Source organism: Eublepharis macularius, chromosome 19 (assembly GCF_028583425.1).
Source record: "Eublepharis macularius isolate TG4126 chromosome 19, MPM_Emac_v1.0, whole genome shotgun sequence".
NCBI lineage: Eukaryota > Metazoa > Chordata > Lepidosauria > Squamata > Eublepharidae > Eublepharis > Eublepharis macularius.
Genome location: NC_072808.1, coordinates 24,687,052 through 24,702,246, shown reverse-complemented (window position 1 = coordinate 24,702,246; position 15,195 = coordinate 24,687,052). Strand labels below are relative to the sequence as shown.

The 15,195-nt window shown below is 49.2% G+C and overlaps 1 protein-coding gene across 1 annotated transcript in view; it reads left to right on the top strand.

Annotated features, from left to right (window-relative positions):
• The window catches only part of CACNA1F (calcium voltage-gated channel subunit alpha1 F), a 78,752-nt gene extending 73,617 nt beyond the window's left edge, over positions 1-5,135 (top strand). Inside the window, exons 45-49 of the mRNA XM_055003278.1 lie at positions 751-914; positions 2,809-2,921; positions 3,811-4,056; positions 4,827-4,956; positions 5,038-5,135. Of these exons, the coding sequence (XP_054859253.1) occupies positions 751-914; positions 2,809-2,921; positions 3,811-4,056; positions 4,827-4,956; positions 5,038-5,135 (751 nt within the window). The remainder of the gene's footprint in view (positions 1-750; positions 915-2,808; positions 2,922-3,810; positions 4,057-4,826; positions 4,957-5,037) is intronic.
• The last annotated feature ends 10,060 nt before the right edge of the window (positions 5,136-15,195 follow it).

The following is a 15,195-nucleotide window of genomic DNA, read 5'->3' as shown; positions in this document are numbered from 1 at the left end:
CATCCTTTTCTTTATCTGCATGAGTTGACTGGAGCGATTTGGGATTTGAGCAAAGAAAAGTAGCCCCTGTTCCACTGTTCCAAATAAGACTATGTGGGCTCTAGGCAGGGCTTTTTTTCTGGGGAAAGAGGTGGTGGAACTCAGTGGGTTGCCTTTGGAGAAAATGGTCACATGGCTGGTGGCCCCACCCCCTGATCTCCAGACGGGGGGGGGGAGTTGAGATTGCCCTTCGCACTGCAGCTGCAGTGCGGAGGGCAATCTCAACTCCCCTCTGTCTGGAGATCAGGGGGAGGGGCCACCAGCCATGTGACCATTTTCAAGAGGTTCCGGAACTCTGTTCCACCGTGTTCCAGCTGAAAAAAAGCCCTGGCTCTAGGTGACGGCATGGGAAAACAGCACATCCCTAAACCCTGGAGTACTTTCGAGGGCACCTGCTCCAGCATCAGCCTGCCCACAGAGTTGATCTTCCAATGGAGCAGGAGGTGGGCACGTGGATAAGGGCCTTTTCTGATGCTGTCCCTGAACTCTGGAATGCCTTGCTCTTGAACACTGGAATGGCACGCTCATTGATAGCTTTCTAGAAATCTGTTAAGACAGTATTTTTCTGGAGGCTTTGGAGGGGGGAGCAGCTAAACAGACTTATCGTTCCAAAGTTATTCCTGCTTTTGACAATCTGCGTTTTCAGGTTTTATCCATTTTTATTGTCTCAGCCCTTTCCAAGTGGCGTATCGTTCACTCTCTCCCATGCAGACAGCCCAGCCTGAAAAACTCTCAGCCCCGCTGCCATCGCTGGGACAATGGCTACGGCGGATCATTGCCCCTCCCCTCCCGGCACGTCAGCAACGAGCTCACCAATGGACTGCCAGACAGCAGGCAAACCAAGCGCAGGCGCCTCTTGCCTGCCACACCCACAGGTTGGAACAGCGGGGATTCAGACTGGCTAGGCAAAGTGGGAAGGACTGACAGGCTCTGTCACAGGGGTCCCCAACCTTTCTGAGCCTGCAGGCACATTTGGAATCCTACAGTATGGTGGGCGCAGCGACAAAACGGCTGCCACCAAATGGCTGCTGCAGGAGGGGCAGCCAGCCACAAAATGGCTGCTACAGCTTACACTCAGTCACACAGTGAAGGTCCTTGTGCTGCGGAAGCAGTTCCTGCCAGTGCAACATTTTTAAAAATCTGCACAGCCAATCAAATCTCCAGTGGCAAATCAGAAGCCATGCTTGGCAAAAGCCCCACCTGGCCCCACCCACTTTCTAAAAGCTCTTGACGGGCATCAGATAAGGTGTCAGCAGGCACAATGGTGCCCACGGACACCACTTTAGGGACCCTGCCCTGCCCCACCTATGTACAAGTAGCAGGTTCAAAGGGTACAGGTTTCCTGGAGTGTCCCACTTCATGCTGTAGGTGGCTGAGACGCTTGCAGCAGCACCTCCTCTCTCCAAACACTCCTTGCATGTAGACTATATAATAAGTTACTCTTATCCTACCCTTCCTCCAAGGTCAGGGTGGCCTATGTTCCCGCACCCCCACCCGACACGTTATCCTCGCAGTGACCCTGTGAAGTAGCGTACAATGCAGGTGACCTGAGTCAAGTGGGGGTTCCTCCGACCCGACTCACAGTCGCATGTTCCAGGAGGCGACTCGCCTGCTGAAGCACTGGCTGCTTGCAGAGGCGCACAAGCATGGCAGGAGGACAGAAAGGGCTTCAGGCTTCCCTTTCACAGCATTTTTGCCGGTGGAGGCAGCCACCCCATGTTATCTGAAGGGACCATCTTCTCCCATATGTTCCCGCCCTGGAGTTAAGGCCACAGGGAGAGGCCCTCCTGACTCCCCCCTCAACCAAAGAAGCTTGTCTGGTGGGTACAGGAGAGAAGGCCTTTGGGGAGGCAGCCCCACGAATATGGAATAACCTTCCAGGGAAGTATGCCTAGCCCCCCTTCACTTTCAGGCTTTGAGAGTTAGCTGAAGATAGTTTTATTCAAGACAGCAGTTGATTGGTTTGCTATTTATTGAGGGTGCTAATGTATTTTTATGGCTGTTGTAAGATGCTTTACGTGCCGTGAGGTAGAAAGGTGGCTGATGTGTGTTTTAAATACATAAATAGATGGAATCTAAGAGAGAGAGAACAGCAAAGGTATGTAACTTTCATGGTAGAGTGGGGGGGTCTGAACAGCCCCCTGCCACCACAATGAGCATTTCAAGGGGAAGACCAGCCCAGAGTTCTCCCAGGCATTTCTCCAAGGACAGGCATTCAAACAGTTGAAATTCTACCGCCACCCTAGAGGAACAAAGAGATTTATTAAGTAACTGAGGAGCTGTTTAGGTAAATGGTGGGATGGGGTCCATTGGAGGGTCACCAGCAATGCAAGCCTGAATCTCTCTCAGTCGGGTAGGAGGTGACAGTATAAAGCAAGGCTGGGCGGGGGTGGGGGGTCTCTGTAGGATCTTTTTCCTCCCCTCACACCCCTCCCCCACTCTCACACTTCTTTTCCTCCAAGCAGAAGCTGCGGTATGTACTAAGTCTACTTCAGACTGCGTTAATGCGCAATTGTGTACAGTTATTGCTATATCCTCACCTGTGGAACAGATGGTTGGTGGTGGGCTGGAGCGGAAAAAGAATAAATTTAGAGGCAGGATCCAGTTCAGAACATTTACAAAATACTGGATGAGAAGGCGGGTGGCTGGGATGATAAACTTAGATTGGTGGCTGGTGGGATCAGCCAAACAGGGTGTTGCTGCCCGCCCGTGTCCGTGGTCTCTTATGGCTTCTCTCTTGCTTCTTTTCCATCTCCCCTCTGGCGACAGGCCGCAAACCAACCTTCAACATCCAGTGCCTGCAGCGTCAAGGCAGCTGTGATGATATCCCTATCCCAGGCACCTATCACCAGAATGCACCCCCCTGCCGAGCACGAACACAGGTAAATTCTGAGCAGGTTGTGAGTGTGTGTGTGTGTGAGAGGGGGGGGGGGGTTGCGGGGAGAGAAAGAAACCCACAGGACTTTTTTAAATTCTAAAAAAGGAATTGTTGCTGCCTGACTGAAAAGCATGCTCCTGTGCCCCAGATATGCAGAGGCCTAGTTGTGGCTCCCCATTGTTGTGGGAAATGCACACTGCTCATGCTCAGAGGCACTCTGTTCTGTTACTGTTTCACATATCCTAGGGCTGAAGTCAGCCACCGAAAGCACAGTCAGAACCCCAAACTTTTGTGTGCCCTGACCCTGGAAACCTCTGCGAATCTTGGCAGGCCAGCCGAGGCCAGAGCACCCAAGTGGACGTTTTTGAGCTGCTCTTTCCCGCTGAGTCTGCAGAGTCCAGTGTCTGTTTCCTCACCGCTGCCTCATTGTGAAATGGACGTTCTGTGCTGTCTTTGTGCCATCGCTCGTCACAACCCTCGCCTGCTTCACTGGCTGAATCAGGCAGCCACCTGCCTTTGCAGCTCAAAGAACAAACAGAACTGCATGGCTGATGCCCAGCTGTGACGCCACTGCACTGTTGTGTGGCTACCCCAAACACCACAAGTGAACACGGGAAGCTGCCTTATACTATGCCAGGCCATCAAGCCTAAAAGCCTCTGCTTGGGCTTACCAGGTCCTACGTTGCATGGTTTTATGCTGTTGTCTTGTCACCTAGCCCTACTGGGTCAGGCTCTTCTATGTGGTAGAAAAGTCTACAATATTGCATGTCTCTCTGCTGTTGAGGACATCCCGTTGGGCTGCTCTTCACCTACTTCTCTCTCCTCCATGCCAGGGTTACAGCAGCCATGATTCCTGGCACACCAGCAGCCGCTCCTCGACAGCTTCCTCGCAGTCATGGGCAACGCCACCCAAACGGAGCCGCTTGCTGTATGCCCCCCTGATACTGGTGGAGGAGGACGGCCTGCCAGGCCATGACTGGGAGAAGAACAGCAGCAGCCTCCCACCCATGTCGCGAGCTCACTGGTACATGGAGGACCAGGAGCTGCCCTACCGCACATATGGCCATCTCCGTGTGCCCGGTCCACTCAAGCACGGCTACAGCGACAAGCGTGGGAGTGCAGATAGCCTGGTGGAGGCGGTGAGTGGAGCACAAGAGAGAGGATCTTGTTTCTTGGAAGCTGGTCAAGACCAACAAGGTTTCCAGGGCATATGCTTTTGAAATTCAAAGCTCCCTTTCTTAGATAGAGCTTTGACCCTCAAAAGCTTATACCCTGGACATCTTCTTGGTCTTTAAGATGCTACTGGTCTGGATTGAACCAACAAGGCTACCCACCTGAGACAAAATTCTGGAAGCAACTATGGGTTAGGGTGCTTTTCCTCCATGTCCCCCTCTCCCCATCCTAAGCTGCAGTGCTTTGGGAGGGGCTCCTACACAACGCAGCCATGCGCTTGTCCCCCTTCCTGGTTTTCCTGGACTCCACCGTTGGATCTCACCAAACCTGCTTTGGGTTAAGTGTGGACAGGAAGGCGCAGATGTCCACACCTCCTATCCACATCTGGGGTCACTTATAGCACCATATCTGCTCACGACCCCCTCCCTAACCTTTTGGCAGCTTTTGTTCTTGATACAGGATAGTGATATTCCTGCTACTTTTTTTAAATGGCAGAGGTAAGGCTGGGGGGGTGGCAGGTTCCAGGGGATAGCAAGGGGACACCTCCATGCAGAAGCTCTGTTGCCGCCGCAAATGCCTCTGGTTTCTGTTTCTGGTTTGCCATGGTTTGTGTGAATTCAGACACTGGGCCACTAAGCTTTCTTTATCTGATCTTTGTCATGATGTCTGAAACTAGCAGCTTTCTTGATGCGCCAACTCGGGAGTTCTGACTAGCTATCCCCTCTTTTCCTCCCAGGTGCTCATCTCTGAGGGCTTGGGCCTCTACGCCCGGGACCCAAAGTTTGTGGCCTTTGCCAAGCGGGAGATTGCCGATGCTTGCCACATGACCATTGACGAGATGGAGAGTGCTGCCACGGACCTTCTGAGTCGCAGGCGCCCAGGTGGCGAGAGTGGCAACCAAAGGGGTGGCCATGTTTTGTACAGCAGTGATGGAGAGCACAGTGGAGTCGGGAGCCTGGGCCTTGTTTACAGTGACGAGGAGCCCTTCCGTTCCCGTGAAGAAGAGGACTTAGCTGATGAGATGGCCTGTGTCACCTCTTATTGACCTTGAAGTGCCCTCTGGCAGGGCACAGAGGGACCGTTGTTGCAGAGACATTCCTAGAACTCTGGAGCCTTCGGGCTGGGGCAGAGACTCACCCGAAGATGTGCCACAGTGGCAGTGGCTGCAAAACAAACAAAAAGAGGAGATTAAAGGACGGGGGGCCTAATGCTACTCTCCCTCGGACTGATGCAAAAACAGCTGCTAGAAATAATCTGGTTTAGGCAGACGGCTCTTTGCTGACCTATCTCTAGATGTTGACTGTGCCACTGCGGACCGTTAAAGGGAAAGTAGCCCTAGATTGTGGGCTCGAAAGGCTAGATGTTGCCGAGGAGATGGGAGGATGTCTTTTTTATCGGAAACAATAAACACTGCTTAAAAATGGGGAGGCCCTTAACTGGTGTCTTTTTCAGGAGTGCCTGGGGAATGGGGATCCAAAAGAAAATCCCCAAAGCTCTCCTCAAAGTGATCTTTGGTCACATAAGGTTGGAAGGAACGCCTTCCAAAGGCCGTCTAGCCCAGTCTGTATGTAGAGCAGATCCGACAGACGCAGCTTCCAGTCTTTCTCAGCAAAGCAGTCCTCCTCGAAGTTTCAAGTATATCTGAACCGAAACGGCCTGTTTAGTTTGAGTTTAATAATACCTTCTGTTAAATATTATAGTAGGAGTGTTTTTGCATAGGATACGTTGCAAAGTTTGTAAATATAGGATTGCCAAGTATGAGGCAGAATATGCCAGGTAAGACTTATAGCAAGATTAGCAGGCAAAGAATGCTGAGATCATCATTCTCACCAGGGCTTTTTTTCAGCGGGAACGCGGTGGAACGGAGTTCCGGCACCTCTTAAAAATGGTCACATGGCTGGTGGCCCCGCCCCCTGATCTCCAGCCAAAGGGGAGTTGAGATTGCCGTCCGTGCACCGCAATCTCCCCTCTGTCTAGAGATCAGGAGGCGGGGCAACCGGCCATGTGACCATTTTCACTGAGAGCAATTTAAACTTGAAAAAACTCCCCCCTTGTTCCAGCTGACCCAAAGTGATGGCATTGTGTGGTCCTGGGAGTGTGTGTGCAATTTGTGTGCGCACATGTGGTACCAGGGGCACCACCTCCCACCAGGAGTTGCCCCCTGTGCTGGCAACCCACCGAGTTCCACCACCTCTTTTCCCAGAAAAAGAGCCCTGATTCTCACAAAGGACCAACTGGGCACATATGTTTGCATATAGTCAACCCTCACCGCTTCCTTGCTGGGTACCGTGTGGGATTTCTTAAACTTAATGCATCACATAAGTTCCTAGATATGTGTGATATATCAAACACCCCTGCTATGTCCTGAGGAGCCACGTAGCTAACACCTCAGAGGTTTCACGAATGACTCAGCTGGCTGAATGTGGTGGATGAAACTAGGGCATCAGTGAACAGGAGAGATCTCCAAGAGGAGCAGCTGTAGCCAGGGCTTTTTTTCTGGGAAAAGAGGTGGTGGAACTCAGTGGGTTGCCCTCGGTGAAAATGGTCACATGGCTGGTGGCCCCGCCTCCTGATCTCCAGGCAGAGGGGAGTTGAGATTGCCCTCCACGCCGCTGAGCGGTGTGGAGGGCAATCTCAACTCTCCTCTGGAGATCAGGGGGTGGGGCCACCGGCCATGTGACCATTTTTAGGAGGTTCTGGAACTCCGTCCCACCGTGTTCCCACTGAAAAAAAGCCCTGCCTGTAGCCCCATTGCCCTCAGGCATCTCTGTAAGCGAGGAGAGGAGGCATTTGGCTGGCTTAGTGGCCTAGCTAACCAAGGCCCCCAAATCTCAATATTATAAGACAACTCTCAGTACTAAATACAGAACTCACAGATTCATGCCACCAGGATTACGAGAGAGATCATTTGTCAATGTATCTAAGTGGGTGCAATGCATGTCAGATTGCCAGATCGTGATCATGCAAACTATTTTGGTGACAGGCATATTAATATGAGTTAACTCAAAATATAGGAAAATAAATAAATACATTTATTTATGTACTAGCAACAAAGCCCATTGTAGGAAAAATACAACAGGCTCTAGAAAGGGCAGGGCAGGCGGGACGGGCATTCCCCCCTCTGCGCTGTCCCGATCAGGCCAGGGGAGGGCTGGGCAGCCAGTCGTTTCCTCCTCCCCTGCACCCCATCTGGGTGGGGGGAGTGCAGGGTGGCTGGGCCGGGCATTGTCACCTCCCCCATACGCCATGTGGGTGGGAGGAGCACAGAACAGCTGGATCGGACATCACCCCCTGCCACGCACTCCAAATTTGGCAGGGGGAGGGAAGGGGGCCCAGACAATTTCCACCCCCCACCTACCCATACCTACAGATATTGACCAATCTTGAGAGTTCAGCCTCAGTAGTTGGGGCTCTTAGCCCTACTTTCAGAGCACAAGGCAAGCTGTCCTTATTTCCCCTGGCTGACCTAGAGTCACCTCATCACCAGCCTGCCTCAGACAGCTGTAAGTCCCCTCTGTCAGTAGCTTACCCTGCCAGAGTCTGAAATCAGGACAGGGCCTTTGTGGGCTTTTCCCAGGGGGTGGGGAGAGGATCACAGCATGGCTACCCTCGGTACGCCTTGCTGGAGTACTAGGTTCCAAGTTGCCTGCCTCCAGGCTCCCAGGGCCTGTTCTTTTGAGACCTTAAGGGAGTGGGGAAATCACTCTTGCCAGTTTGGTGTAATGGTTAAGAGCACAGGACTCTAATCTGGAGAACCAGGTTTGATTCCCCACTCCTCCACTTGAAGCCAGCAGGGTGACCTTGGGTCAGCCACAGCTCTCTCAGAGCTCTCTCAGCCCCACCCACCTCACAGGGTGTTTTGTTGTGGGGATAATAATGACATGCTTTCTAAACCACTCTGAGTGGGTGTTAAGTCATCCTGAAGGGCAGTATATAAAGCAAATGTTTTTATTATTATTGCTATATTGCTGCCTACCTGATGTCACTTCTTGCCCTCCAGCATTTACATCTGGATGGGCCAGCTGTGCCATGGCAAGCTAAGCACTGTAGCAGCATCTATCCGTTTAAGAGAGTTTAAGCTTAATTCTGTAGCTCACTTCCCTACCTGCCAAAAAACAAACAAACCCCGAGCCAGGTAAAGATAACCAACGTGATCCTCCAAACATTCTGCCAGGTATGATCCTGGCTGTGAGAGATTTTAAAAGAGCACACGCTGCCCTCTAAATCGTACCACATCCACTAACAAACTCTACGAAGATGCTAGGCAGATGCAGACAAAGGAAAGGTCAGAATGTAAGCATAAATTGTCGAAGGCTTTCACGGCCGGAGAACGATGGTTGTTGTGGGTTTTCTGGGCTGTATTGCCGTGGTCTTGGCATTGTAGTTCCTGACGTTTCACCAGCAGCTAACCTGCCAACATCTTTTCCACATTGTGACACTGAGAGATCTCTGTCTTTTGGTGCTACACCTCTGAAGATGCCAGCCTCAGCTGCTGGCGAAACGTCAGGAACTACAATGCCAAGACCACTAACCAACTTAATTGTAGCATGAGCTTTCGAGAACCACAGCTCTCTTTGTCAGATTCATCTGACAATGCATCTGACGAAGAGAGCTGTGGTTCTCGAAAGCTTATGCTACAATAAAGTTGGTTAGTCTTAAAGGTGCTACTGGACTCTTCCTCATAAACAATGTGTGTCCATGAGTCACAGCTTCACGGGCCTGCCAGAAGATTCTGCTCTTCTATGCCAGGAAACCTGAATGTTATTTTACTATCCAAGACATTCCTGTAAATACTATATATGCTTGTTTCAGAGAATGTGGTAAGTTCTATCAAAATGATTCAAACCGGGTCTGTAACTGCTTTAGATTGTGCCCCAAGGATGGCCACTTTTTGGCTATAGGATAAATCAACAAACCTCTATATGCTAAGCTGCAAGCACATGATGACTGGAAGAGGAGAAGCCAAAGTTACGATCTCACTGATGTTAAGGTCAGAACCGGAGGCAACGGACTGTGCAAGCCGGGGACAGAAAGCGCAAGCTGATCATCAGTGTGTGAGCTGCAGTGAGGAACAAACATGCCAAGGGATGGAGCTTCACCGCTGCCTGGCTTCCCCCTGCTGTCCTGCCCTGAGCAGAGAGAGACCAGGGATGTGCGCCGCCCCCCCAGCACATGTCCACTAGCAGCAAATCCTTCCAAAAAGGGGAGGGGGGAATGGCAGTGCTATAAAGGCAGACGAGGATCTGCTACCCACCTGAGCAGCCCAAGCCATGGCTTGAGGACCACTGCTCTCCACGGGGGCAAAAGCCAATTTGCCTCTCATAGAATTGCTGCTGACCTTACAGAATTCTCAGTAATTCTCCTGAGTTACAAAGTGATACAGAATGCAATGAAGGCCATCAATGAGAGCCAGTTTGGTGTAGTGGTTAAGAGCGCGGGACTCTAATCTGGAGAGCCGGGTTTGATTCCCCACTCCTCCACAAAGCCAGCTGGGTGACCTTGGGCGAGTCACAGTTCTCTTGAGCTCTCTTAGCCCCACCCACCTCACAGGGTGATTGTTGTGGGGTAATAATAACACTTTGTAAACCGCTCTGAGTGGGCATTAAGTTGTCCTGAAGGGCGGTATATAAATCGAATGTTATTATTATTATTATTATTATCATTCGGAGCTCATTAATCAAAGGAGTTGCCAATTATTTTTAAAAAAACAGACTTGAGTCAGCGAGAAAAATCCTTATCATGGAAACAATCACAAATAAACAGGCTAGAATAAACTAGAGTAACAACTGCAATTTGAGGAAACAACTTGAAACTCTAGACCTCCTTGAGAGTCAAAAGGCTCGGCAAAGAAGAGTGGGCAATGCTGCCTCTCCACTCTTGATCCCAGTTGGGTAAAGAAGGGACGGGCATTGCATCCTGCTCTGCACCTGATCCCAGCAGAGTGAAGGGGGGGGCATTGCCGCCTGATCCGCACCTGATTCCAGCAGGTTGAACAAGGGGTGGACATTTCATCCTGCTCTGCACCTGATCCCAGCTGGGTGAAGGGGGTGGGCATCGTCAACTTCTCCTCGCCTGATCCCAGCTGGGTGAAGGAGGTGGGCATTTTCACCTGCTCCTTGCCTGATCCCGGCCGGGTGAAGGGGCGGGGATTGCCACCTGCTCCATGCCTGATCCTAGCTGGGTGAAGGCAGAGGTGGGCATTGCCACCTGCTCCGTGCCTGATCTTAGCTGGGTGAAGGAGGGAGTGGGCATTGCCACCTGGTTTGCTCCTGATCCAAGCTGGGTGAAGAGGGGATGGGCATTTCCACCTGCTCTGCTTCTGATCCCATCTGGGTAATGGCGTGGGGCGGGCATTGCCACTTACCCCCCTCCTGATACCAGCTGGGTGAAGGTGGGGGGCAGGCATTGCTGCCTGCCCTGCTCCTGATCCCAGCCTGGGCTTCCCGCCGCGGCACGCTATCTGAAGGTCTGGCTGCCTCATCTGGGCTTCCCTCCACAGCAGCACCCTCTGGTGGCACACCAGGGTAGGAAGTGAGTTGTCTTGAATACGCTTCACCTTTTATATAGTAGGATCTATTTAAAGTGCCCAATGCAAATAGTGAATTAATATCAACATTATAAGGTCTCGTACAATCTTCATAATACACTGTATAAATAACGATACATTATTTTCCAACATTTCAATAATCCTTCCAAAAATTTCAATCATTCACTATCCAATAGGAATAAAAAAATCGGTCTCCTTAATACTATGTCTTGCAGAGCTGTTGGGATAAGGTCTTAAAGTGACATGTGCAGATGAACTGTGGACAAGCCAGGTAAGTATATTTAATTCAAAACCGTTGTTAACGTCCTCTTCTTGTGTTTGTCTCCTGACAGGTACGATACTGCATCCCAGGGGGATGGACCCCCTAAGAGCCCAACAGGGAAGCCAGCTCATGCAACCTGTTTCATCAGTTCCACTTTTTCAAGGGCAATAACAATGTACATACATCTCCGACCCAAATGGTCTCACACTCACAACTCTCCAGGAAAAACTCGTATGACTACCATTTTAACTGGTAAATTAAAGCCTTCATTTTACTAACACCTCTTCAGAAGTGAACAAACTAAACACTTAACTAATCCCTATAGTGACTTTGACAAGGTAGGAGTATGTTAACAGGTAGCAGCTGACCATGTTCCATTGACAGAGCACTGGAGGGTTGCCAATGGTCTGGAGAAGAGAAAAAAAACCCTCTCTCTCTCACTTTAATAGAGGCTTAATGGGATGCTTAGGGCTGCCAACCTCCAGGTGGGGCCTTGAGATCTCCCTTAATTATAAGTAATCCCCAAACAACAAAGATCACTTCCCCTGACTGCTTTGGAGGGCGGACTCTTTGGAGGGGGGAACCCTCCTGCCCAAACTTCAGTATCTGTAGTCTCCACCTCAAAAATCTCCAGAAATTTCCAACCCAGAAATGGCAACTTAACTATTTACCTGGTGATGTTATTGACCTCCATGCCACGAAAATGTCCAGTGCTCATTTCTACACATTAAGCTTCTATTAAAGTCAAAGGACATTTTTCTCCAGGCCAGATGGGAACCCGAAGGAGCAGGAAATTACCTAGAATACAAACTTATTCACTGCAATCCAAGTAATAACATCTTTGATTGTTAAATACAACTAGGCAAATGATCCAATTCCATCATTAATGACAGCAACAAAGTCAAGACTCCAGTGTCAATGCAGAGAGTTGTCTTCTGTACATGCGTATGTCTGATCAAATTGCAATTGTCTTACGGCAATTCCAGCAAGGGGCTTTCAAGACCTGTGAGAAGCAGAGGTGGTTTGCCATTGCCTTCTTCTGCAGAATTTGCCTTGGTGGGCCCTCCATCCAAGTACCAACCCTACTTAGCTTCCAAGATCTGACAAGATTGGGAGAGGCCAGGCTTCCTTCTCTTGCCTTTACTAGACTGGACTTGACTAGACCTTTTTTTCTGCTTTCCTGTGGCGCAGAGTGGTAAGCGGCAGTACTGCAGCCCAAGATCTGCTCATGATCTGAGTTCAATCCTGGCAGAAGCCGGGTTCAGGTAACCTGCTCAAGGTTGACTCATCCTTCCATCCTTCCGAGGTCGTTAAAATGAGTACCCAGTTTCCTGGGGAAGATGACTGGGGAAAGCAATGGCAAACCACCCCATAAAAAGTCTGCCAAGAAAACGTCACAATGCACATCCCCCATAGATCAGTAATGACTTGGTGCTTTGCACCTTTACCCTTTTTTCCCCAACACAATTGAAACACAATGGGAATGAGAGGCACTATCAGTGCATAATAGCTCAATTATGCCAAACTTCTAAAACTGTGATCAGGACAAATGCTCTACATTTCTCTTTTGTTTTGCCCTTTCAAGGCACAAAACAAGGTTGACCTGTCGCCTCTCCATCGCTCACCCTGGCATTAGAATCTTTTGCACGGGCCAATTTGCCCCAACTCCAAAATTGAAAACAAATGATAATGTACAACTAACTTATTTGTGAACAATACGATCCTTTTTGTAATGAACCCTGAAGAAACAGTTCCAGAATTATATAAAGAAATATCAAGTACTGGGCCAGATGCAGGAGTTAAAATTAGCTACAAATATCTCAGGAGGGCAAAGACCATTGCAAGATGCTGCAAGTCAGCAGGTTAAAATTAGCTCCCTCTGCCTTAAAATACTTGGGGGTTAAAATTCCTAAATCTTGAGAGCTAGGAATCGGAAACATAACCATACTGGAGCAAGCAGAGTTGCCAACTTCAGTGAGAGAAATTCTTGGAGATGTATGTATGTATGTATTTATTTATTTATATTCTGCCTTCCTGCCATGTTTAGTGCTCAGGACATTTTACCGCATACATATAAAATACAATTTTGGGGGTGCTGCCTGTGAAAGGGAGATTTAGGGAGGGATTTCACCTAGAAAACTAGATAGCCAGTTTGGCGTAGTGGTTAAGAACAGCAGGACTCTAATCTGGAGAGCCAGGTTTGATTCCCCACTCCTCCGCTTGAAGCCAGCAGGGTGACCTTGGGTCAGTCACATCTCTCCAGAGTGCTCTCAGCCCCACCCACCTCACAACATGATTGTCCTGAAGATAAAAATAACACACTCTGAGTGGGCGTTAAGTTGTCCTGAAGGATGGTATATAAATCGAATGCTGCTGTTGTTGTTATTAGAATCAATAGCGTACCATAGATTTGCCCTCTGTCACTGCTGTTTTCTCCAGAGGAACTGATCTTGGTAGTCAGGAGAGCAGTTGTAATTCCATCTGGAGGTTGGCAACTGAAGCAAGTCAAAGCAGCTTTCAAATACTGGAAAACTTTAAAACTGTCCTGAGCTTGGCAGAATTGCTGCTGTGAAACGGAATGGTGCTCCTGGCATTCCGTTCTGTATTCCAGACTATCCCTGCATTTATTTCTGGGTCATGCATAAGAAAACTACAGTCCTCTCTAAACAACATCATAAACTGGCGATGGGGGGTGGGCGGGAATCTTGTTTCAATAAAAGTTCACTGTATAAACCTGGCAAGGATGGCACATTTTGTTGTACCCACACTTTGCATTTTTGCTATGACCTATTCCAGAAGTCCCTCGTCACCTTCATGGCCAACAACGTTTATTCCAGCATGAGCTTTCGTGAGTTAGAGCTCACTGCTTCTTTGATAATCCAACTGAGCCATTGGACTCTAAATAAAACAACAAAGTCCATCTCAAGGTACCCACAGGAGTTAATGAAAAGGTATTCTTATCTGTAAGAGCAGTTCCCTTTCTTCCAGAATCCTTTCCATAAACCATATGAAAAATTCACCAACACAAAACTTATCCAATGCTAATAAACATAGCACCGGACTCATGTGAAGTTGCTTTTACAATTCATTCAACGTCTCTCTATTTCACGCGGCCACCTGGGTGAAACGGATGCACTCAACAAACCTTATATAGTGCCACGCAACTCATTAACAACCAAGAATCTCTTGAAGGGGTACATATCAAATCAAATGCATCTACGAATTCAAGTATACAAGATCACACAGTGTACAAAAGTCACAACCTTACCTTACAGGCAACAAGACAAATCCATATACTGGTTCAGTCCCTGCGGGGCCAGAGATTTGAGGCTGAAAATCCAAAAATCCTGTGAAAGTTCCTGTTGAACATCCTCAGATGACCCCACTTTCACCACATTTCAAGTGGGTCTCTCTTGCAAGTTGGCCCAGTGGTCCTGGAGACTGTGCTTTGCATGTGTGGGTGGCGACGCGTCTTAGGCCAGGCTGGCGCATCCCCAGACTCATAAGTGAATGAGATTGATTCCGTTTAGATTGACTGTCTCACCCTCTGGGGGGGGGTGCTGTTCCAGGACCATTTACCCCTCCCAGTTCGCTTGTACTGGAAACAATACCTGAACTGCAGATGGACCAAAGCAATCTTGGCTGGCCTAGCAACTTGCTCTCAAACGGCTTCTTCTAAACTGAAATTCTTGCAGTAACCTTCCCAGAAAAATCATATTTCTTCCATACTTTGAAGTATGTTTTGCAAGAGTCCCACTGTTGCCATTCTGCATAACATGCCAAGCTGCAGAAGCCTCTCGGAACAGCCTTCTGGTTCTAAAGAATGGAATGAAAAACATTCCACTCTTGGAGCACCGAAGAGACGGACCTCAAAGTCCCAGCAAGTCAGATGGCAGGCCTGACACTCATACGCCATGAACTGGACAGCAGTTGTGGGATTTGTTGGGTGTGTTGCAAATGCACCAACCTGCAAGAGAGAATGCCCTTCGAAAACTCCTGCTCATTGACAGCGGCCCTCTGCCAGGTGGTGGGGACGAGAAATTAATTTCCCTGGAAAGCAGAAGTAATGAGGCTGGGTGTGTAGTAAAAAGTGTCACGAACCGCCCCAGTACATTACAACTGGAGGCCAGTTACGGCCTGCCATTAGAGCAGAGGTTGAGATTCAGATCCCCTTCATCATTAGGAAATGGTGTCTTTAAATTCATGAGTCCAGAGAGGTAGTCATATTAGTTACTACCTGGTGAACTGACTCATACAAGCTTACACTGGAATAAATTTTATTAGCATTTAAGGTAC